Source organism: Agelaius phoeniceus, chromosome 5, assembly GCF_051311805.1.
Source record: "Agelaius phoeniceus isolate bAgePho1 chromosome 5, bAgePho1.hap1, whole genome shotgun sequence".
In the NCBI taxonomy this organism is placed as follows: domain Eukaryota; kingdom Metazoa; phylum Chordata; class Aves; order Passeriformes; family Icteridae; genus Agelaius; species Agelaius phoeniceus.
Genome location: NC_135269.1, coordinates 11,624,928 through 11,648,176, shown reverse-complemented (window position 1 = coordinate 11,648,176; position 23,249 = coordinate 11,624,928). Strand labels below are relative to the sequence as shown.

Genomic DNA, 23,249 nt, shown 5'->3' with positions numbered 1-23,249 from the left:
TGGAAGACCCCAGTAGCTCCTACAGCTCCAACATGCAGCAACAGGGTACTGACAGGCCTCAGGCCAAGCCAGACCTTTAGATGGACAGAAACTTCTAAAAAAGGTAAAAATTGAAACACATAATGTGTGCAAAAGCTTCCAGCAGTAGATGACAATTGAATGTACAAAGGGCCTAAGGACAATTGTGGCATTCACATTTTCTGAAAAAGTTCCTTTGCCCAGGATTTTTCTCCTGGGAAGCTGAAAGGCAGAGAGAGAGGCCTCAGAGAAAAAGGAAAACAATAATTATTTCATCTGCTTCTCCTGTGTTGTGTTCATGTGGAATGTGTTTGGAGATTGTTTACCACAGGTGATTGTTTCATTGGATTCTGGTGTGAGTTGTTTTCACTCTTTGGCCAATCAGGGCCAAGCTGTGTCAGGACTCTGGGGAGAGTCACAAGTTTTCATTATTAGCTTTTTAGCATTCAGTAAGTATCCTTTTTGTATTCTTTAGTATAGTATAGTATTCTTTAATATAATATAGTAAAGTAAATAAATTAGCTTTCTGAGAACATGGAGTCAGATGCATCATTCTCTTCCCTTTTCGGTGGACCTGCATTTACTACAGACTACCTACATTATATAGATGCACTATGTACCCAAATCCAAACCCAAAGCAGCAAAACAAGAATCCGAAATTGATGTGTTTGCCCTGGTTACACCATGACAGGGTTTTGACTACAGGTGTTCACATTTAAAGGTCTTAGGTTTTTACTCAAAATTGTAAAAGAGAAAAAAACCCTAATTTTTCAGATCTAAAAAATAAAATTTCTGAACAGGAAACAGCAAATTTTGATTTAAGCCATGTTCAATATAGAAAGTCCAGTTCTTAATATAACTTTTTAGATGAAAGCCAGCTTGAAGACAACAATTGTAAATTTTTTTTCTGTTTTCAAACATTAGCTCCCCTCAAAAAAATCCAAGCTACCACGTCCACACATTTTCTAATTAGCACGAAGTGCAAGATTTTCGTACTGCTGAAGCAAATAATTGTTTAGCTACTGATTTCAAAGGCAGCAGGGCAGCACAACTTCACCTTAGACATTTTTCCCCCTGCTTTCACCAAATAATCCATCACAAATTTCTATTTTTCTCTTCCCCCACTCTTCCACTACCCTCTTTGCTATTTTTGCCCTCCAGAAACCCAGGTGTGTGCTGTTTCCATGGCCCATTAATATTGCCATCACATAAACCCCTCCATTCATCTGTTATCTCAAGGGCTGCAGGTACCCAGGTGCCGATTTCTTTGTGCAATCCCCACAGCTGCTGCAGTGGCTTTTTAGTAGAGAGCCTATGAGTTTTAACCCTTTTCTTCCTGGCTTTCTCCTTTTCACTAGTTTTAAAGGGAAGAAAGAGCTGATCCATACCTGCCAGCCCCTTCAGACACCAAGACCATTCACCTATCCACCCCAAACAACTCATCAGCCTAGTCTTGTAATACCTACAAATCTTGAACTGTACCATCACTCATCTCCATTTTCTACACTGTCACCTGCTTCAATCTTTGCCTCATTCTCTTTCCCCTCCAGCTGCCACCTGTTTTGAGTCAAGTGCCCAGCTCCAAGGTATTCACAGCCTTCCCATGATGGAGGAGTATATACAGACATCACCTCTAAATGGAGATTTCCTGTCTGTGGGCATGGAAAACTTTCTCCAGCTTCTGAGCCGGGTCATCTGGCCTTTCATAACCACCTCTGTCAGTTATCAGCTTCTCAAGGTGGTGATTACATCTCCTCTACACCAATAAAATACTTATGGTTATCATGAGAAGAGATTTTCTCTACTGGTAAAAATGAGAAAAAGTTACTCATCTCCCAACTGTAAGTGAACAGTGCTTTTAAATAGGCAAAAAACAGACTCCAGAAAATTAGAAAAGGATAAAAATTGTCTTTTTAAAAGATGTTCTTTTAAAGACAAGTATTTTTTAAAATATTTATAATAAATGAGGGCAATTTATACACTGTTGGAGAAGGTTGTATGATCTAATAACCATAATGATCTCTCCATACAGAGAGGCCAACCACCATAAACTGTGTGATGTCTAACATACAGATTTTGTAAATCTAGTTTCTGACTGCAAAATATTATCCTTCTGGTCTCAGTTTTAAAATCTGTATAGTTTTGGTTCAAATTAAACAGCCTACCTTCCCTATCCGAGGCCTTGGTGGGAGAAAAAAATCTACCAGCTTTTCAAAACGTATATTTTATTTAGTTAGGTGATAGTTAATAAGATTCCTATGCAACACTCTAGGGATTTTTATTGCATCAAAAATAAAGCTAGTGGTGTTTTATTCCTTTAATCATTTTAACATGAAGTAGAAAGCTATCTATGTTCAGAGATTCCTGGTTCATTAATGCCCATTAGGGGATTAATGTCATCAAGTTCTCAGAAAACTTCTTTTCCAAGATATGGGTACTGAAATCAGCTTGTTTGTTTTTGCAGTCTGAGGTGCATAATTCTCCAGAGACCTGAGCCTGATACATTCCCTTTTATAGCAAGGGAGATCCAGGTCAAGCTGCCCTGCAGACATCAGCTGTGACTGCAGGGCAGATACTTGCTAAAAGGTATGAATTTTTAAACTCCAGGGCTATGGAATTCCCAGGATTGCTAAAAGCCATCAGCATTCATGGGAGTATATTCTGCTGGTGACAGTAAAAGGTTTTAAAATCATAAAATTCAGGGAATTAGAAAGAAGCTAGACTTAGCTGGGCCCTGGAAAAATGTTAAAAATAGACTCTGAAAACGTTGGGCTTTGTGTTTGCCAGATCATGTGAAATTGCACCTGCGTAAGCAGTATATGATAAATGATATAATTGTTAGATGTGATGATTGTTTAGTAATTAAATATAATTATTGTTTAATCATAAAAAGAATCACAAGATTCATGAGAATCATGAGGGGGATCACGGGGAGCCTATGCTTGAATGAAATCTATGTATACAATGGAACAACATAAGTTTAATAATTAACATGAAAGTTATATAACGATAGAATATAAAAACATGTTCACCCCAAACGCATGTCGGAGTCAGATTTGGGTTTGTACCCCTGACACCCAGAGCTCTTCAATAAAAGCACCTGCATACAATCATTCTCATGATTATGTGTTTCTGAACGCTAACACTGGTTCAGAAAATGCTCATACACATTCATAGGACTATGAATTTCTGTGCAAATTCAGAGAGCACAATGAATTCATCAGATAACTCCCAGGACAGGCTGGAAAGTGGAGAAGCACTGAGTGTATTATTTAGCAGTGTGATACCAATAACAGAGGTCATTTTTTGAAAACTCACCTATCAGTCTTCAGTATCCTAAGTGGATGAATGCATGGAGAAATGACCATACATTTGTGTCATCCATGCAAAAACACTATTCCCAGAACCACACAGCAGCTATTCAAACCTTTCTATTTAGACTGAAAGTGAAAGCAATTATTTTTTGCTTGTTTGTTTAGTTTATAAAATATCTCATTAAGGCCTAAAAAACAGCCATAAAGCATGTTTTTCTTGAGGGGAAGAGGTAAACAGCAGGGAGGGGAAAAGATAGGATACAATTAGGTAACTTCTGTCCAGAATCTACCCATCTATCTTTGCATCACTCAGAGGCCCACGTAAAAATGATATTTTTTCTTCCATTTTTTTCTCTAATTAGATTTCCAGATTGTCTCCTTAGGCAGTAAAATTGCTTCCTCATTGTAGCAATCCACCCACACAGCACCTAATTCTGGCTTTACCCCAAAACATACCAGACACTTCATACTTTTTTCCCTCACCTTTGTAGCTGTCAAGATTTGGAGTAAGTTTAGTCTGCTTTTTTCTGCTTGCAGGAGGCAGAACCAAGCAGACAAATTCATAAACACTTACAGGAGAAGGTCATGTTCTTTCAGCAGGCACTTGGATATCACAGCCACAGGACCAAGGGATATCAGGCTGAGCACAAGTGAGACTCCTTTGAGCACAAGGTGAAATACCAGCGTAATTCAGTGTGAAAAGATCACAAAGAGACTGAAGTAGGTACCAATCACCCACTATCTCTTATTATTATTCAAGTAATTAATCATAATAGCGTGTGGTGTAATCAACTGACTGCACTAATTCCATTTATGCTTCCTACATTGATTGTAGTAACACAAATGAAAGTTCCACTTAGTCAAGGACTTGATACTTGGGGTACAACATCATCTTAGTAATAACAATCAGTTTATCAGCCTTATTTTTATTCAGGTAAATTCCTTTATTGCACTTTAATTAACTACTATGGCTTGATTCTATTTAGCATTAGACCAGGAAATAATTGCAGCTGGCTTCACATTAGGAGTTACTATTATCACCAAGGAAACGAGGACAATCAATATTCCAGGGAGAACAGGTACTGAAACTGCCTCCTGAACAAACTGCAGATCAATAACCATGATGGAAAATGGAAGGGAGATTTGCATTTGAAGGAGTCCCAGAGGAAAAGTATGGAGTACAAAGACAAATGTGCATTTGTTCTAACTTGGCTGTTCGTTCGTGTCTGAACCCCAAGTCATCAGGGCCTGTGAGATAAACCAAACAGGTAGGGCTGTCAGCAGCTGGTGGCCTGCCACCAAGAAGATTCTAGGACAGGATTTTAGGACAAGTAGATCAAAAATAATTAAAAATAGATTTGATTTTCTTTTGTTAACCACTGCAACAGCAATCACAATCCCATATTTTAATTGGAATATGTGAACAGCTGGCATGTGTTTCTTCCTGAAACCTGATCTGTATTATGGGCAAGTGCAGTACAATAAAAATGTTCAGTGGATGTAAAGGCTCAGTTCCAGGGATACCCTGTTCCAGGGCTTTCTGTAGGCTAAAAGGATGCTATTCCATCCAGCTACAGAAAACATGGTAACTGTTAATATTAACGAATTAATGCATCAAGTAATCACTTTCCAGATTCACATAGGAAACATCTCCTTCAGCAGCTGGACAGTGGGGAGAATCCCTATGTCTAAGCATTCCCAGGGAATGCAGGCAAGATGTGGGCTCATTTCCAAGTGCTGCCTTCCCCTGTATGTAGTTGTTCTGCTGCATTCCATAATTTCCAGATTCCAGTGGGAATTCCAAAAAAGGCAAGTTATTAAATATTACTTAATTCTCCATCAAAATTATTCAATGTCTCATATGGTGAATAACTACATCTGGCTTCCTTACTGTTACCCATTTTCTAAACATGAGCATGCATTTTAATTTTGCTTTACAGTAGAAGAAAACCAGCAAAAGCTTCATTTAATTCTAGGCAGTCCAAAATACCTGCAAAATTATGTAAAAGCTGAGAAAGAGAAGAGAGGCAGGAATATCAGAAGAGTGCAGAAAATGTGTTTATGTAAAATTCAGTACTATAAAATACAATGCAAAATGCTAAGGGTGCTCAGGAATTACAACTTCTTGAACTGGGTTTTATTATATTTTTAAATGCTGAAAAAGAGAAGAGATGCATGAATATCAGAAGAGTGCAGAAAATGTGTTTATGTAAAATTCAGTACTATAAAATACAATGCAAAATTGCTAAGGATGCTTAGGCATTACAACTTCTTGAATTGGGTTTTATTATATTTTTAAGGTGGTGGTGCTGTTTAAAACCAACGGAAGTTGTATTTTCTAAATTGTAGCCTTCTCAGGCCACAAGGTTTCTGGGAATATCACAGACTGGGAGTTGAGCATTTTCATTTCCTGTAATATCTTGTTTACTCAGAGCCACGTTATCCATGATACCCAAAAGAAATTCAGCCCCATTTACCTCTTTCAAGTCTTGGACAATAGCAGTGAGCCTCTCATTCTCTGCCTGAACATTGGTGACCACAGCCCTGCTCTGCTTGAGCTCGTTCTGCATCTCCAAAATCTTGCCCAGGTAGTAGGCTTCCTTTGATGCAGACTCCTGGAGAAGAGTCTCTTCCCGCGTTTCGCCATCTTCGGCCACTTTGCGGTGCACGGAGAAGGACTGGCCAAACGCCTGCAAGGGGAAAACAGAGCACAGTAAAAAGCTACTGAAGCAACAATTATCAACAGTAGAACAATCATCTACAGTACAGAGCAGCTGCACAGCCAGCAGGAATGGGACAGATCTGCAAATCCCAAACTCTGACCTATTAAACACCATCCCAGCAGCTGAGGGCCACCATCCCACTTAGCTGGAATGAAGCATCTTGAGGCTGCTCCTGTTTGCAGTCTGGATTTATGGCCCCCATCCAGTTCACAACCAGTGAGATCAAGATGGTGCTAACTGGCCATTAATTAGTGCCAGTGTTTAATCCTCCTGCACGAGGCCAGCCCATAATTCATCAATTCCTTTCTTCTCTGGCTCCGCAAAATAAACACCTGGTTTGTTTTGGCTTAAAGAGCATAAATAGCTGACAAATCTCACTGAATTGCTTTCCATTTCCAACAACCTTTTCCTATAGGAGCTCATCTCCTGCTGTGGAAAAATGTTCCTGGAAGAGCTGAGAATCAGGTAGTAGCCATCAACACCTCTGGGATGCTAAACACAGACTCTGTGAGCCCTGTCACTTCATTTATACTCAGTGGTTTTTGCTTCTGTTGGATATTTAACTGTTTGAGAAGTGTTTAAATAGAGAGGGAATTTCAGTGCTTGTCTGCTTGTTACTGGCTTACACTGATCTATCTAATAAGATAGTATTCCTCAGGGACAATTTGTGATGTTATTTTTGACAGCTCTGGAGCAACCTGGAAGAAAGCAACCTGCAGGCCATGATAGTAGACATGATGGAGGTATCATTTAACTACAAAAATGGGGAAAACCCAGAAATAATATAATAACATAAAAATTCATGTAATAAAATAATAGACACAAAAATAAAATAAAAATAGCAAAAAAAAAAAAAAAAAAGTAAAAACTGATTAGAGTGTATTACCTTTTACAAAAAGACACTTAGTTGAAAATAACATGACCTGATTCTGGAGAAAGACCAAAGAGGGCTTCTAATGTGAAGAATATTAGCCTAACACAGGCAGAAGTTCTCTCATGTATCTTAAATCCAAGTAAACACATCTGAAAGACCACCATTATTTTTTTTCTCCTAATACACGAGAGAAATTTGAGTCATGGTAACATGCTACTTCAGTGAAAAATTATCCTGAAAAGCCTCATTTCTACCCAGTTCTGTGAAACCACAGCACACATTTGAACCCACTGTAAGCTGTGGCCTCCTTTGCCTTGCCAAATTAAATCCATTGTTTTACTGATGCTATTTATAGCCTTCCAGAACACGTTCTAAGCTTTACTGGCACTAGAACTGAAGCAACCCTTAGAAACTTCAAAGTAAAACTCTCTTCAAAAACTTCTCAGCTTTTAAGTCTACTTCACTTGGAGAATCCTGTGAACTCAGCATTAAAGGATTCTAAAAATATTCAATAATGTATTAACCCAGCTGTCTTCTCAAAAAGCTGTAAGTTACTGAAATAGCAAGCATCAGCAACTTGCCAAATAGGATTTTCCAAACAACAAGAAATTCAATTTAATGAAACTTAAGCACTGATATCTGTGAATCTAAGACAATTGTTTTGGGAACACTGCTAATAAATTATCTTCCTCTACATACTTATGGCTCACTTTTCCTAGTTTGAGACTGAGCAAAAAGCACCATTCAAATAAAGACCCTACAAGACAAATGTAAAGGGGTAAAATCAAAACACAGCAGAAGAGCAAGTAGGATTTGCAGGGGTGGAGAAGTTCATGAATAAATGTTACCTGGAGCCCTCTCTCTATCAGAGAGCCACAGTTCAACACCAGCACACAGTGATGACAGCCTCCCAGATGCATGCCAGGTTTTCCCTAATGCACTTTGAAGGTGCACTTTTAGCACATGTGATGCTTGAGAACAGCTATGAATATAGATTTTGGGGATGGTGCACAGCATAGTGGAAAATTCCTGTGTACTTCTCAAATTCACATTCTCTGAAAAATCCCTTCACCCAGGATTGTTCCCCTGGGAAGCTGAGAAGCCTCAGAGAAAAATGAAAACTTTAATTATCTCATTTGCTTCTCCTGTGTTGTGCTCATGTGGAATGTGTTTGGAGGTTGTTCACCCACAGGTGATTGTTTCATTGGTTTCTGCTGTGAGTTGTTTTCACTCATTGGCCAATTGGGGCCAAGCTGTGTCAGGACTCTGGAGAAAGGCACAAGTTTTCATTATTATCTTTTTAGCCTTCTGTAAGTATCCTTTCTGTATTCTTTAGTATAGTTTAGTATAGTATTCTTTAATATAATATAGTATCATAAAACAATAAATTAGCCTTCTGAGAACATGGAGTGAGATTGATCATTCCTTCCTTGGTCTGGGGGTGACCCAAATACAACATGTACTCTAATTTCCTTGTACCTATGACCACACAAAATGTATAAACTTTTTTTTTTCCTATGAAACCAATTTGAACACTACTGTAACACAGAATGGGACAGGTTAGGAGGGCCCACTGTGTGTCATCTAGTCCAACCTCCCTGCTCAAGCAGAGTCATCCCTGAGCACATGGCACAGGATTGCATCCTGATAGTTCTTGAATAGCTCCAGTGAGGAAGACTCCATAACCTCTGGGCAATCTATCCAAGTGCTCAGTCACCTGTATAGTAGAATTTCTTCATTATTTCTTTGATGGCCAAGCCTCATGATGATCCCAACTCATCCATATTAGAATATTTAATTTCTTTCTTAACATGCTATCAAGATGTTAAAATCAGGGGAAGGAAAGCAAGCAAGCATAGTTCACTTTTGATATTGTAATTATGCAGATCAACACAACAAGGAGATGAATATGAAATACCTTTTAAGTATAAGCAAGCAAAAAGTTCTGCTTCTCTGTTTCATAGATTGTACAGAACACCAAAAGGTTTCAACTTTCCAGACATGTCCACTTAAAGTCTTCCATGAGACTGACCACTTTTAAATTAAATCACATATCAATACTTTTCAGCTAGTAGCTAAATGTTTGTTCTATTTTGATTTTATGTTTTAATAATTTGCTTAATACATTTACTTAAGACCTTACAACCTTGCTATGATGTGAAATATTTCAAGTAACTGTGCTCACATGAGAAGCTGATGACCTGGACTGCAAGTTAAAGGAAGATCACTTGCAATTGAGTCATGTGCTGGATACAAACTGGTTTGCTGAAAAATCTTATATTTATAAGTGCTGTATATGTGGGAATACCAGCCTGCCATGGAAGCCTGAGTGGAGAAACAGCTTTCCTGTGACATGACACTGAGGGAGAGGAAAAACAATGCAAAAGCAAAGCAGATGTTCCCTTATTCATGAATAAGGTCATGGTATCTTCATGGAATGGACTCAAGTACTCTGAGTAGGTGCTGTACTAGACTGTGCAGATGTATCAGTTAATTACCACTGCTCTTTTCAGCATGGTTCTGCTTGCTGGGACTCCTCATGAAAACCACTTAGAAATCACTGTTGGTCCCCTGTTGGCTCTTGGTTTCAGCAATCACAGCGTTGGGATTTCCTGACGTTTTCCAGATTCAAGTCTGGACCCAGAAGGGGCTGTGCAGTCCTTCAGGGCTTCAGTTCCTTGAGAAACCCCCTCCCAGAGTGGGCACAATAGCTCTAATCAGCCACAAAGACTGAGGCAAGTTTACTGCTTTAACAAAGACAGTCCTAACAGACAGCAGCCAGATTTTCACCTTACTCTGGTCCCATCACTTCTCTCAAGATTTTTGTTTGGAAGGATGCTCTTGATTGAGTTTTTTTTATAAATTGGTTGTAAAAGTCAAGTAACAAGATACCATTAAACTATGTATACACGTGTATCTCCTAAAACCTTAGAACTGTGTAACACTGCCATGATTTTTCAAAAGCATCTTAAAATTGGAACTTTGAGAACAATAAAATATTTGAGGTCATGAGAAAGGACAGTAAAAGTGAGTGCACACAAGGAAGAGGTCAAATTTGATCATGCAGAAAAGGTGTAACTTTGGAGGAAAAACACCATTTACTGTTGAACTCTAAGTAACCCCAAATAGAAATTCCAGTGTCAGAAGCAAACAAGTATGACAGGAATAATGCTGTGAATAATATGGGCACAGATCTACAAAGGAACAATAGAAAACTGACTGCTCCAGACATGTCATAGTTATATGATAAATATAAACAGCAGTATAAAGCTAATGTGCAGTGACATAAAATGACGTCTAAAACAAAAATTATATTTACCATTTCAAGAAAGAAACTAAAAAGAGAAGCTAGATTTCTAATGTAGGTGTAGAAAGCAGCACACATACAAAAGATTGGTTTAAAACTTAGGCAACGAAGACTGCTATTTCTGAATTTCACCTTTATTTTTACTAATAACCTCCTGGGGCTGGAATTCTGAAATGTCTCACAGAAATTCATTCTTCTACTCTGGGATAATTAATAAGCAGTAAACACGACCTGACTGCTATCAGGAGAAGCAGGCAGCCTGCCTTTATGGCTTCGACACTGACTGTAGTTTTTTCTGATGCTAAATGCAACAGCATTGGACTTCTTCCAATGATTACCTATTTGAGCTGCTAACTTGCTGCAAAGCAGAACCATGTATGTATTATGTATTAGTTACCCCCACATTCATAGCACAAAAGCAGGGAAAAACAGCCTGGATTATCCAAGAGGGTAGCATATTTCCTAGTGAAATGTCAGTATGGCACCACAGATGGAAATCTTTGCTCAGGATGCTATGGGTTAATTCCAGGAACAGGTCTTATTTTGTTGCACAACTTGAATGCCCATTTATCACCAAATATTCCTTTAGTCATTTGCAATCCTGTGTCCTTATGCTAAGACTTTTTTCTTTTTTTTTTAAGTTTACTATATATGGGTATTTTTCTAGGGTTTTTCTGTTTCATTGACAAACTGCTCAGGATTCTTTGAACTTTTTCTGCCAAGGACCAATCAGTGGCAGAGAGGTCTGTGAGAAAATCCCCTCCAGGGAAGGGTGAGCAGCATCTGAGCAGGATCTGCTCTTTCCCTCGAACTCAGTTGGTACAAAGCTGCTTCCTCCATAACTCGTGATGTGGCACTGAATCTAAACCCAACATTATGAAAGCAGATTATATCTGCTTTCATAAAACTTTACCAAGTTTTAGACCTCTAAATTTTGTGAAAACGTAGACTAAATCTTTATGCAGCTGGCATGACTTTCTCACGTTCATTCAAGATGGCTGAGACAGATCAATAATTTCCTTTTGGAAGCCAATAGTGAAATTATTAAAGCCCTCAAATGCAAATACTTGGCACATTGCAATCAAAACACAGGCAGATGCATGCTTAATGATGACAGAAGAAAAAAATTAATAGGCATTCTGTGGATAGTGCATGTGAGATGGACAGCACATGCAGGGAAGCAGATTGAAAACTCAAAACCAGATTGAGAACACAGCCTGAATCAGCATGGGCTTATAAGCAAGAAAACTAGATCATGAACTTCTAGGTTGACAGGCTAGCTGAAAACAGCTGATTGTCTGATTGCTCCTGTGTTCAGCAAAGCAGGATACTGAACTCTTCTGCAGAGGCAGAAGACTGAGCATCTATCTCATCACTAATTTAGCTTTCAGCTCAGAACATGAAACAAAGCTCCTAGCCTTAGCCTGTTCCCCAGTCAAAAGGAATCAGACAATTGATCAAAATTCCATTGCACCCAAGCACCTGGCTAAGCATTGGTAGTTTCAAAATTTCCAGACTCAAGATAATCAGATTTATGCTCTATGGAACAAAAGATGAATGGGATTTTTGTGTGTTTGAGTTTTATTTTCTTAACATAACAACATACCTTTTACTTCATAGGCCCCATCTTGCAGAAAAATAAAAGTTAAATATTTTGCAGTTAATATGAAGCAAGCTAACAAACTGGGGGTTTCTTATCTGTTCTCATGCAAGCAGTCTGCCTTTTGAAAAGGGTGAAAATTAAACTTTAAAGGACATATTTTTTCAATTCATGCTTTACTATAGATAATTGAGGAAGCTCAAGTTCACATATGAAAAGTGTAGAGGAGAGTATCTGCTGCTGAGTGAAAAGGATGCTAGAATAGATCCATTCACGATCTGAAATTTAAGATACTATAGTTGTGACAGGACAAGAGGAAATCACCTTAATGACCCTATGAGCATGGTACAAGCAAGTGAGAAATCTATAAAGGATACTTGAAGAAGCTATCACCTAAAGGCAAAAAGCACTTAGCTTTATCTCCAAACACCAGCTTATTAATTCAACTCTCTCCAATAAAAATGCAAATGCTGTTGCAATGATAAAGTCACATAAGTCAATATCAGCATAGGAGATTTCACTTGCAAAAGGGACTTGCAAGCCAAGGTGATGGAGGTTTTACCCCCTACCAGAAATGCTAAGGAGATCAGCTACATGGAAAACATAACTAATCCTGAGTCTATTTACTGATGTAGAGCAGTAGGACAAATGTCAACAATTCATAGGCTTTTCCCCAAGGACGATTTGGGTAAAAGAGTGAACAACACAGATGCTTCTGTTTGTTCTCAGTGGATCCCTTCAGTATCTACAGTCCTCTTGAAATTCTTATATCAGATGCTAATCAACAAAGCCTTCAGAAAACACAGAGAGATTTATATTCAGCTCAGCTACAGACACAGCCATGCTTCTGCAGTCCCACTACACAGTGCTCTGATTTCCATCAATATGTGAGGCCTCAGGCAACCACTCTGCCTTTTTATAAATAAGGAACAAAACCACTCCTAAATGTGATGGTTAGGAAATATTTATAGAGAAGAAGAAAGCACTACCATGAAAATGAGCATTCAATGCCAATATCCATTGTTCACCTGCAATCCAGCAAAAGGGGGAGTAAGTAAGAATTTCCATTTAATTGCCTTTAACTGCACTCTAGATGGGGATTTCAATTCCCCAGCCCTAAGCATTCCCTGCAGGCACAGAAGGGGGAAGCTTGTAACAAAGAGCACCACTTATCTACAATGCAACAAATTAGTTTCATGCTGGTAATTCTAGAGAAGCTCTGTTCAAAATTCCTATGGCCAATAATTAAATTATTTCTATAAACAAAATAATTCATATCTTGTTAATGAAACATAAGGTGGCTTACAATTTAGCACAAATTACTATCAGACCAACATCCAGCTATTACAAAATTTCAATTAAAACCAATAGAAGTACTACCAGAACAAGCATGTAAGACTATCAAGAGATTTTAATTTTTTTTTAAACAAAATGTGCCCGAAGGCAGAGATGAAACCAGCCTTCCATTGAGGCCCTATTACATTTGCACGGAGCACCAAAATCCCATTTTTACAAAACCTTAATTATTTCTTTTCTAACCGATTTTCTTCTCTTTTTCTAACTATGAAATGGCTGAAATAATTGCACTTCCCTCTTCTGTGCTTGCTTGAATAAAGCAGCAAAGAATTAATGCCAAAATCCAGTTCTTTAGGAGTTGCCAGCCTGCTGGGACATTCTAGTTACTCCACATTAGCTCCCCATATGTAAACTCACATTCCATAGTCAGACCACATTAATGGAGCATTTCAGGGATGGTCTAAGCAAAGCCATGCTGGTAGTGAATAATAAAAACAACCCAGTTGCTTAGGGAATCACTTGAAGGGGGATAGAGCAGAGAGTCAGACCCTTCTCAGCAGTGCACAGGAGAAGGGCAAGATACAAGGCCACAATCTGAAACCAAGGAAATACACACAAAACAAAGAAAAACCCACCCTGAGAGTGGCGTGGCAGCAAAATAAGTGCCCAGAGTGGCTGTGTACCCTCCATCCTTGGAGATATCCAAACTCAGGGTCTAGGACAAGGACCCTGAAGAATACTTAACTTTGAACCCCAGTCAGGTGATGGACAAGATCACCTTCAGGAGCCTCTTGCAAACTAAATCCCAGTATGATTCAGGGAGCAACTCTCTGTGCCGGAAGGACTGGCAGACACAACACTTCCCATGGACCATGCAGCTGAAGGAGCCATGACTCACAGTTGGCCATTTCCTTAGGTATCTTCAACACCAACCTAAAACTGGAAATGACCAAAAGCAAGAACAATGTGGTTTTACTGCAATAAACTAATCTGATTATTTAAATGGAGCATACAGAGACATGAAGTTTTAATGCCAAAGAGCACAAAGGGACCTGGAGTTTTAACTACTTGTGCCACCAACAACCTCAACCAGTTTTATTGCAGCAGTCAAAAATCTGACCCTGAGAGTAAGGCTCCATCAAAGCCAAATTCTACTAAGAAGGGAAGATGAGTCTTGGGCCTATAGCAGTCAGAGCAGAAAAAGGTCTTCCAAAATAAGAATTTCATTAACAACTACACTTAGAGAACACATGTTTTCTGTACATCCTACTAAAGTAATCACATTCATTCAATTTAAAGCCTTAATTTGCCTGGAAACACTTACACTCCTATTCTCTGCAGTTCTTTATGTGAATTGCCAGCATAGCAGTTCTGATTACTCCACACATAATTAATAAGAATTAAGTCTCTCCTTGTGATCACACATGACTCAATGTCAGCGTGTGGAAACCAGAGTTGTGCTTAGCAAGTACCTCGGACAATGGAACACAGGGAAAGAACTCCACATTCCAGTTCCCAGAGATGGAGTGTAAGCTGGCAGGAGGCACACATTAACTTTCAGAACAATAATTTTTTAAACAAATGTTTGAAAGGAGAAAGATTATCCAGAGATTTCTGCTGCTTCAGGCATTTACGGAAAATGCTAAAAAGTTGGAAAAATCTCTAAATAAAAGCATGCCATTCAGAACAAGAGGCCAAGATTACAGACCTCTCACTTATTTTCAAAGGAAGGTTTGATTAGAGTGCTGCCAGCCACAGAATTACCACAGGGAACCTTACGCTTCCATTGGCACTGATCAACGCAGTGCACAGAATGCTCTTGCAGCTGGGTGCTCACTGCAAATGCTGGATAATCTCATGGCTCCAGAGCAAGTGAGTTTTTAAGGTATATGGTGGTATACCTTAAAACTGATAATCATGTTAGAGCAACAATAGTTTGCCTACTCAACCCCCTCAAAAAAGTGAGACTCAAAGACTAGGATTGCCATAAATTGTCCCATTGCAACCCTCAGACAGCTTTAATTCATTTAGCATAAACTAATAAGAAAAAACACCAAGCAAACACAAAATACCCAATTTTAAAAAACCCTGTCCATTTATCCAACGAAAGCAGAGACAGTGATGAAAGGAACTTGGTGTGTTTGCTGGCCAGAAGATCTATTCAGGAGAAGAGAGGGATGTGTCTGACACAGAAGGAAGGCTGCGTGAGAAGGTGGAATGCCTGGCACTGCTCCAGGCACTGCTGCATCCACACGTGTCTGCCTCAAGCCAACCCAACGAGAAATTGAAGAAGACAGACCAGGCCCCATGCTGTGCATTTGTAAACCTACATGTCCAACTGCAGCAGGGCTCCAGACTGATCCCATTTGTCACCCCAACAGAAGCAAAAGGCAGTCATCCAACAAAGATTTGGCTTTACAAGTGAGAAATCTGCAACCCAAGCCATGTGTCCAGCCACAGCTTCCCCAATGCTTTGACTCAAGGGCTCAGCTCTCCCTGCACTATTTGCCTTTTCCTGCATGAACACAGAGGAAGTCATCTGCAGAGAGGATGGGGTTTGAAAACCACACACAAAACAATGAGACCAGGATCAGCAGCAACATCTAGGGTTGCAGGCATGTTTATAGGATGGACCTGTCTTAGGTCAACCAAAATCTTAAGTTCTTGTTCTTGCCAGCCTTGTTCCCTGCCAGTGTCAAACATATGATACTGCCTGATGATGATGTTTGTGAAATATATTGTCTCCCAGTGAGCAGTTTGCAAAGGATAACAAGTTCAAGAGTATAAAATGCTTTTGCTTTGTCAGCAGCTTTGTCTCAAGGTGACCTATCTTCCCAACTGTAAGATAACCACAGAAACTTACGCAAAGTGAGCTTCCATGACTTACCTAGCTCTACTGAAAGAGTAACCAGAGAGATTTCACTGGCTTCAGTGAAGCCCAGATTTTCCCCTTGGGTATTTATTTCTGGATGATATACTGTATTCTGACTCTTGATTCACTGTATTTGCTCACGTGGAAGTAGCCAGCAAATTACAAACCATTTAGACAACAAACTTTTGAAAACCAGCAAAACCCATCACTCTGAGCTCTTTCAGCAACCACTTTATTTTCACAGAGACTTTCAAACCACTTCAGCATCACCAGGATTTTCCCTCTAGCATCTTGATTTTCATAGCAGCAGTTTCCATTAAATAGGAAGTCTTCTTTCCTCTCTTGACATCCATCCGCATGGATGGGCAGCCTGCAGAGCAGAGGATCAGCAGCACAGACAGGAGAACACCTCAGTCAGCAGCCAGCCAGGGAGTGCTTAGCTGGCTGCCTAAATCTGTCCCGGCACTGGATGCAGGAGCTGTCCCTTTCTTTTCCAGAAAGGAAAGCTCTCACACGACCCTGAATGTGATACTTAGCACACATCACAGCACAGTGGGATGGCCATTTGCACAACTGCAGCAGCAGAATGCAAATATCAACACTTCCTACAAATGGAGGTGGATGGTTTCCTGCTTTTCTAAAGAGATTTAAAACAAAACAATTAACATCAGCTCCAATGAAGTACAAAAAGATATTTATAGCTGTCTGCACGTGTTCTCACACACACACCAAAGGAAACAGCAGAACAGGGGTTAAAAGCAAAGTTAGCAGTATTTGCTACGGTATCAGAGATGTGATTTCATGTAAAAGAAAAGGATGAACAAGCTGACCCAAAGATAAGGTGCAAAGATAATGAAGAACAGGAGTGAAACCATAAAATATCCAGATAAAGACAACTCTGAAGGATGAAATAGAATACAATGCACAATATCAAACCCACCATCCACTCCTAATGCACATAAGTAGTTTGTCCTAACCAGTCAGTAAGACACATGCTAAGGACCTGATGTCCCCTGTCCCTTATCACACAAATGCTCCTGATATGACCACATATGTGCACACACACGTCTTGAGAGTTCAAGAAGCCATAAGAGTGTGAAAGAATGAAATCTGTAAAAAAAGGACTGCAGGTCAGTGGAAGTCAGACATCTGATTCATTCTGCAAAATTAGCAACACCTACGCTGTGAACACAAAGCTGTGTTTTGTGTCAGGTACATACAGGCAACGCGTGTATTTGTGATTCTGATATGTGTGGAAACCGACCATGGGACAGTTATAAAGATGAATTCTAATAAATAATTGAGGAAGTAAAGCATGGAAGAAGGCCTTTGAACCTATCTTTTGTTTGCAATTAACCTTTATAAGTCTTAAGTTGATTTAGGAGCATTTGAATTAAAGCATTAAGGATCTTGCTTTTTGACAGGAACTTTCTGTTTGTAGTTAAGCCTTAAAGAGTTTTGCAATAATAACCTTTTGAAGTATAATTTTAGAATATTGCTTGTAGTAAGGGTCTTTGAAACTATTGCTTTGGAATATATAAAAAGGAAACATGCTTATATCACACCTTAACAAAACAGTGAAAAGCAGCTGGAGAAAGGAAGATGAACATCAACTCAAGGATTAATAGTTTTGACCAAGGGAACTGGACATCACTGTTATGAGATTTATAGTCCTTGCAATCAAAAGGTGGACCCACAGCTGAAGAGCTGGACTTCACCAGATGGTATTTGTCTTTCTTCTTTCGGAAACCGGACCACCATCATCTGGGGATACTCTTTTCTGGGATACATCCTGAGAAGCCTAACTCACAATAGGTATAGAATTGTGACATAAAAATTGGGAATAGAAACTGCTGATGAGTAAAAACTGGGAATAGAAACTGCTGAGAAAGCTGATGAGTACCCCTGTAAATACCTGTAAGCCTCAACTATCGGTGTGCAGTTGGAGGGAAAACTTCCCCCACTGTACCCAGTGCTGTATTGCTCATACTTTACCATATCAATTATTAAATTGATTGCTGCTTGAATATTGGCCTAGTCAAGCTTCTCATTTATAACACAAGATTCTTATTTATAATACTCCATAAGGTCTCCAGAAGGACAAATAGTTTGCCTCACTTGGGATATGACTTTTTTTTAAGTTTAAAAAAAGTCTACCTCTCTTAACCATAAAGACCCACTGTAAGACCTCCTCATATTACCAGAAGTACACTGGCTCACTGGGCAGGTAACACAGTGAGTACTTTGCCAAAAGCACACCTCACAATTCACAAGTTTTAATTCATTCTCCAGTGCTGTAGTGAGTGGTGAAGCTGCCAAACTGCAGTCTGGAGTCAGTGACACACAACTTTTCTTCCTTTTCACCTGTGTGTGGTCCCTGTAGCACATCACACCAGCCTGCAATGGCAGACCAACCACCACTTCTGCTCCTGTGCATGCCTCAGATGCTGTGTGGCTGCTCTACACAATATCATAATTAGGGCATGCAAAATCAACGTGCATATGTACAATATATACTCAGTTGTAAGTCCATGTAAATGCATCATCATGTTCTTGAAATATTATATGCACGCTGTACAAGAGCTATCATTCTATTGATAGAAAATAGTGGAGCAAATCATCCAAGAGAATTTTCAAAGCAAAGCCCATCTTCCAAACTTGACCACTATCAGTGATTGATGAACATGTGTTATGATCAAGACCCTCTAAGAACTCCAGGTGAGCAAAAAGGCTGGTGACCCTGAGCATGGATGGAAGGGACACAGGATGCTCTGTGCCATCCTGGGCTTACCCAATGCCACGGCAGGCAGAGTTCCAGCATCAGGAGGGATGCAAGATTCCTGTCTCCCACTATAATTCCCATCTGTCATTGGATAACTTAGATAGCCAATGGCTGTTTATATTTCTTACCTGGATCCCAAAAGAACCAGGATCACCTCAGTGCAAAACAAGCTGTAAGCAATTTCCATTTATTGTTAGCCTCTCATACCCTGAGTTATGAAACACTTCTATTACTGGAAAAGCATTTCTAATCTACATGTGTAATTTATACTGTACCATATCTGATGACTTTCTAGATTAAAAAGTGCTATAGGGATTGCTATAGGGATGTGCTCATTTCCAATTCATTGCTTTACAAAGAGCTTTTTGAGTGTCAGACAAATCCACATTGGAAAGATATGTCAGTTAATTGAAGTATTTGACATTTGAGGAGGAGAAAGAGCTCCCTGTTGACTCCCACTTTGAGGCAATTCCTGAGAGATTCGATGGTTTCTTTTCTGTTGTCTTAAATTTGAACCTCTGAGCTGCTGCACATCTATGAGTTAATTTGTAGGGAACACACATCATTAGAAAAAGAAGCACTATGTGAAAATACAGTGTCATAAAAAACATATTTCTTTTGCATTCATAGGTATGAGTGGATTTTTTTGATTCATAGATACTTCCTTGAGTCAAAATATCATTGCAACCACCTTTACTATCGGGAATCTTAAGCCAGACTTCTAAAGACAATGGTAACTTCATACAAAATCTGTGTAGATGACATTTCAGTCAAACCTCACTCAGCATAGCTTTGAAGGAAATATCAGGGAACAAAGAACAGAATGAACTATTTTTTATAAATTTCAAGTATAAAGTTAGCATACATTTCTGCCCTAATGCCAATTTAAAAGGCTGTCAATATGGAGAACTCAGACTTACAGTGCTAGATGTCTGAAAAGAAATCAATTAGGACAGAATTCCAAGGAAAAAAATGAACTTAACACATCATGATTCTGTTGCTTAAGACAGAAATAGCACAAAGACACTGCTGGGTAATTACCTGCATGTACACCTAATTGCACACCAGTGCTGGTGATTCCAGAACACTCCAAGATGGAAATTGAGTCATTGCCAGATGAAGAATTGTTTGCACCTGGTGGGTTAATACAAGAATCATTTTGCAAAATCATTAGCCTGTGGAGCCATACAATCAAAACTATGATAAACATTGACCAAGGAAAAAAGTAAAACTTTATTGATCTAAGGACCCACAAATTAGTGAACTACACCAGTTATGTCAACTTTTGTCCTAATTTGGAAAGCAGCACTGTGTTCATGGGGCTGTCAAAGTATAAATTCAAGGTCACCAGGAACCACTGGAGGGATCCCTGGGAAAAGGAACCCATGTGCAATGGGAGGAAATATATGCTAATGACTCTGGGGAAATGGTTATCATAGGAATGCTTCTTCTGGAAAAACCTATTGGGAAAAACACCAATCACTTGTTTTAAAAGTTTAGAAGTTTAATAGTAATAAAATAGTTATAAAAATAGTAATAAAAATTAGAGCAATAAGAATGTGGACAATCAGAGTTGGGACAATAAAAAGCAAAGAATTACAGATGTCCAGGTGTCTGGCACTCTGCCATAGAAACACATTTTGCTAACAAAGGATTAACCCTTAAAAGCAAAAGCCTGTTGCATATTCATATATCTCATACATGATGCAAACATTCCTTTCAAACTAGGGATTTTTCTGTTTATTGTCAACTTCCCCCCCTCATCTTGTAAATCAATCCCCTTGGTGCCCACGAAGTCTGGCTTTTCCTGATAAGGAAGCAATAATTCCTCTCTTGAGATCTTTGTGTCTTGTTGCTGTAATCTCTATGCAAAGAATTTCTTGGTTATCGTATCCATTCCATGAGCTAGTTACAAAAAGTATCTTACATCACATAGCTTCTATTTTAATATTATGCTGTAGCCTAAAAACTACATTTACCACATTACTTAAAAGATTAATACAACCTAACTTTCCAACATAACACATATAGTATTCATTTTAGTATTTAGAAAGAGCCAATCATATAATATGCATTTTTCACACCTACGAATATGTATGTAAAAAACAGTACAGGAACAGGAACATTTTCTGTCCTCAGCATGCACAATATCACAGAGGAAATATCTCCTCATGCATCCAGCATTGAATAAAGAATTCCTGCTTCTTAATGCTGCACTGGCATTAAGGAGTTCTTTTTACCAATTTTTGGTAACTATTTTTTTTTAATTTAGAAGACTGTCCAATACTCAAACTGCTCTGAAAATAGCAGCTCCTTGGGGTTTTTTTAGGGTTACTCAATCCATTTTTACTAACATTCTCCAAATAAATTCATGCAGGTCTGTTTGGTTGCAGCATGCTCCAGCACTGCCCTCTCACAGCTGACAAACACAGGCACGTGATGAAACCATTCCCAGAGACATCACAGGAACAGTCACAAAACGGAGAGAAATCAAAAAATCCAGAACCTCCTCACAAGCTATGTCTAGGGTAAAACCCACCACATATTCTAATGACAAAGAGATGATAAAGATAATGGAAAATGGGCCAAAAAAATCCCAAACCAACCATACAATATAGAAGAAGATATTTCAACTCCTGCCTTTATAAATTCTTCCAGACAATGCCTGGCATGCTGCAATTTATGACTCTAAAACTCATGTAGATACTAAGATTCAAACTGAACACATACTAGGTTTATCAGTCTGTGCTCAAAAAAAAAATACCCCATTATGTGGGGGGATTAAAAGAAAAGCAAAATGTTCAAGTGTTTAAAATATCTGACTTCTTGGAAATACAGCAAACAATTGAGGCAACTCTGCTGTCCTAGCAGTATATTTATTATGAGGCTAGTCCCAAGGGGGTGAAAAGGTTAAATGTCTGCGCCACTGTGAGAATTACAGGAGGCAGGAAACTATTTCATTAGATCCCAAGATAATCATGTTTCATTGCTGACCCTGGCAATGCAGCACAAACACAAATATTAGAATGACAGCACACAGCAACCCTCACTGACAAATAGGTGTATTTGGAGAAAAACAGGGATTTGAGCTCTGAACTTCAGTGAAATATAAGAGAGGAAGGTCTGGGATTTCGTCAAGGTCAGAATAAGAATACAACATATTTTGTGTAGAAATACTATAATGCCATTTGTTGAATGTTCTGTTGGGCTGGGCTCGTAACAAAAAAGACTGAAAATGACAGAAAAAGTGGCAAGATTTCATCTTGTGATACAAGCATAAAATTTGCTTCTATTCAGGCTGAGATTACAAGCTCAACATAGAGCAAGGTTTTATATGCCTCACACTATGCAGAAGATTAGACCAAACTTTTGTAACAATTATTAAAAACTGAATGATTCTCTGTTGTAACCGACATTTCTGGAAGCATTTCCTACATAAAAGATTTCAAATGGTGGCACAGAGAAATGCATTTCTAATTAAAAAGCAATTTATTAGTTTTCTTTTAGAGGGATCACCAATGACAGCAAGCCTGCCTAGCAACACTAATTCCTTGCTGTGGAAGAAGGTAAGTTAAATAACTGGGAACATGTTACTCAATCTCTCTAAGAAACAGCAGCACTGCACATGAATTACCAGCCTGTTTCAGCAGGGACTGGCCAAGTCCCTAAATGGACTGAAGAAGTCACTCAGGTCCTGTGACTGGCCATCTTCTTGGTCCATCACAGCTCTGAGAGAAACCCAAACTTTTCAACTGTATCATGACTACCACTGCATCAAAGAGGGAATGGAAAAAACAAAAAAACAAATAAAGTCAATTTTTCATTTCTGCTTTGATAGAAGTAGCTAGTCATAAACTTTTACTTTCACTGTTTCACTGCAAGGTAGTTGGAAACATTCAAGTCATCTACATGATTGAGTGCCACAAAGTTACCCAGGGGATGGTAACCTGACCAGTAATATCCTGAAAAAAAAGATTGAAAATCTCCATCCTTCCTCTTGTTGCCTCAGAAAACAGGCAAAATAAACCCTCAGTTAGAAGCACAGCAACAGAAGTTGAAGGAAATTCAAAGAGCTAGAATAGCAACACCTGTACAGCACATCTTGTAGGCCTTTAGAGCATACTTATTCTCCCCACACACCACTGGAACAAATAAGCCAGATGCAAAAACTTTGTAACAGAGCATATTATTAAATACAGAGAGCCAGGGATCATGAGCAAAGCAGAAATGAGCAAATTACTACTGAAATAAAATTAGATGCCAATCCAGTTAAAACTGTACCAAATTTTGTTAAGGGTTTAAGCAGGGAGACATGAGTGATCTGCAATGGAAGGGTAAAATACAGATCAAAATCAAATTGCTCAAGGAACCAGAATAATTGATGACAGGGTTGGGCTCAATTCAGAAATGCAAGCTAATCTAATAACTAAAAATGAGCTAATAAGATGGACTTGATGAGTCCT

At 38.9% G+C, this 23,249-nt stretch overlaps 1 protein-coding gene across 14 annotated transcripts in view; it reads right to left on the bottom strand.

The window, feature by feature from the left end:
• BICD1 (BICD cargo adaptor 1) overlaps positions 1 to 23,249 on the bottom strand; it is a 171,561-nt gene that overhangs the window by 80,250 nt on the left and 68,062 nt on the right. For all 14 annotated transcript variants that reach the window (XM_077178300.1, XM_077178301.1, XM_077178302.1 and 11 more), the window contains exon 2: positions 5,810 to 6,022. In XM_077178300.1, the coding sequence (XP_077034415.1) occupies positions 5,810 to 6,022 (213 nt within the window). The remainder of the gene's footprint in view (positions 1 to 5,809; positions 6,023 to 23,249) is intronic.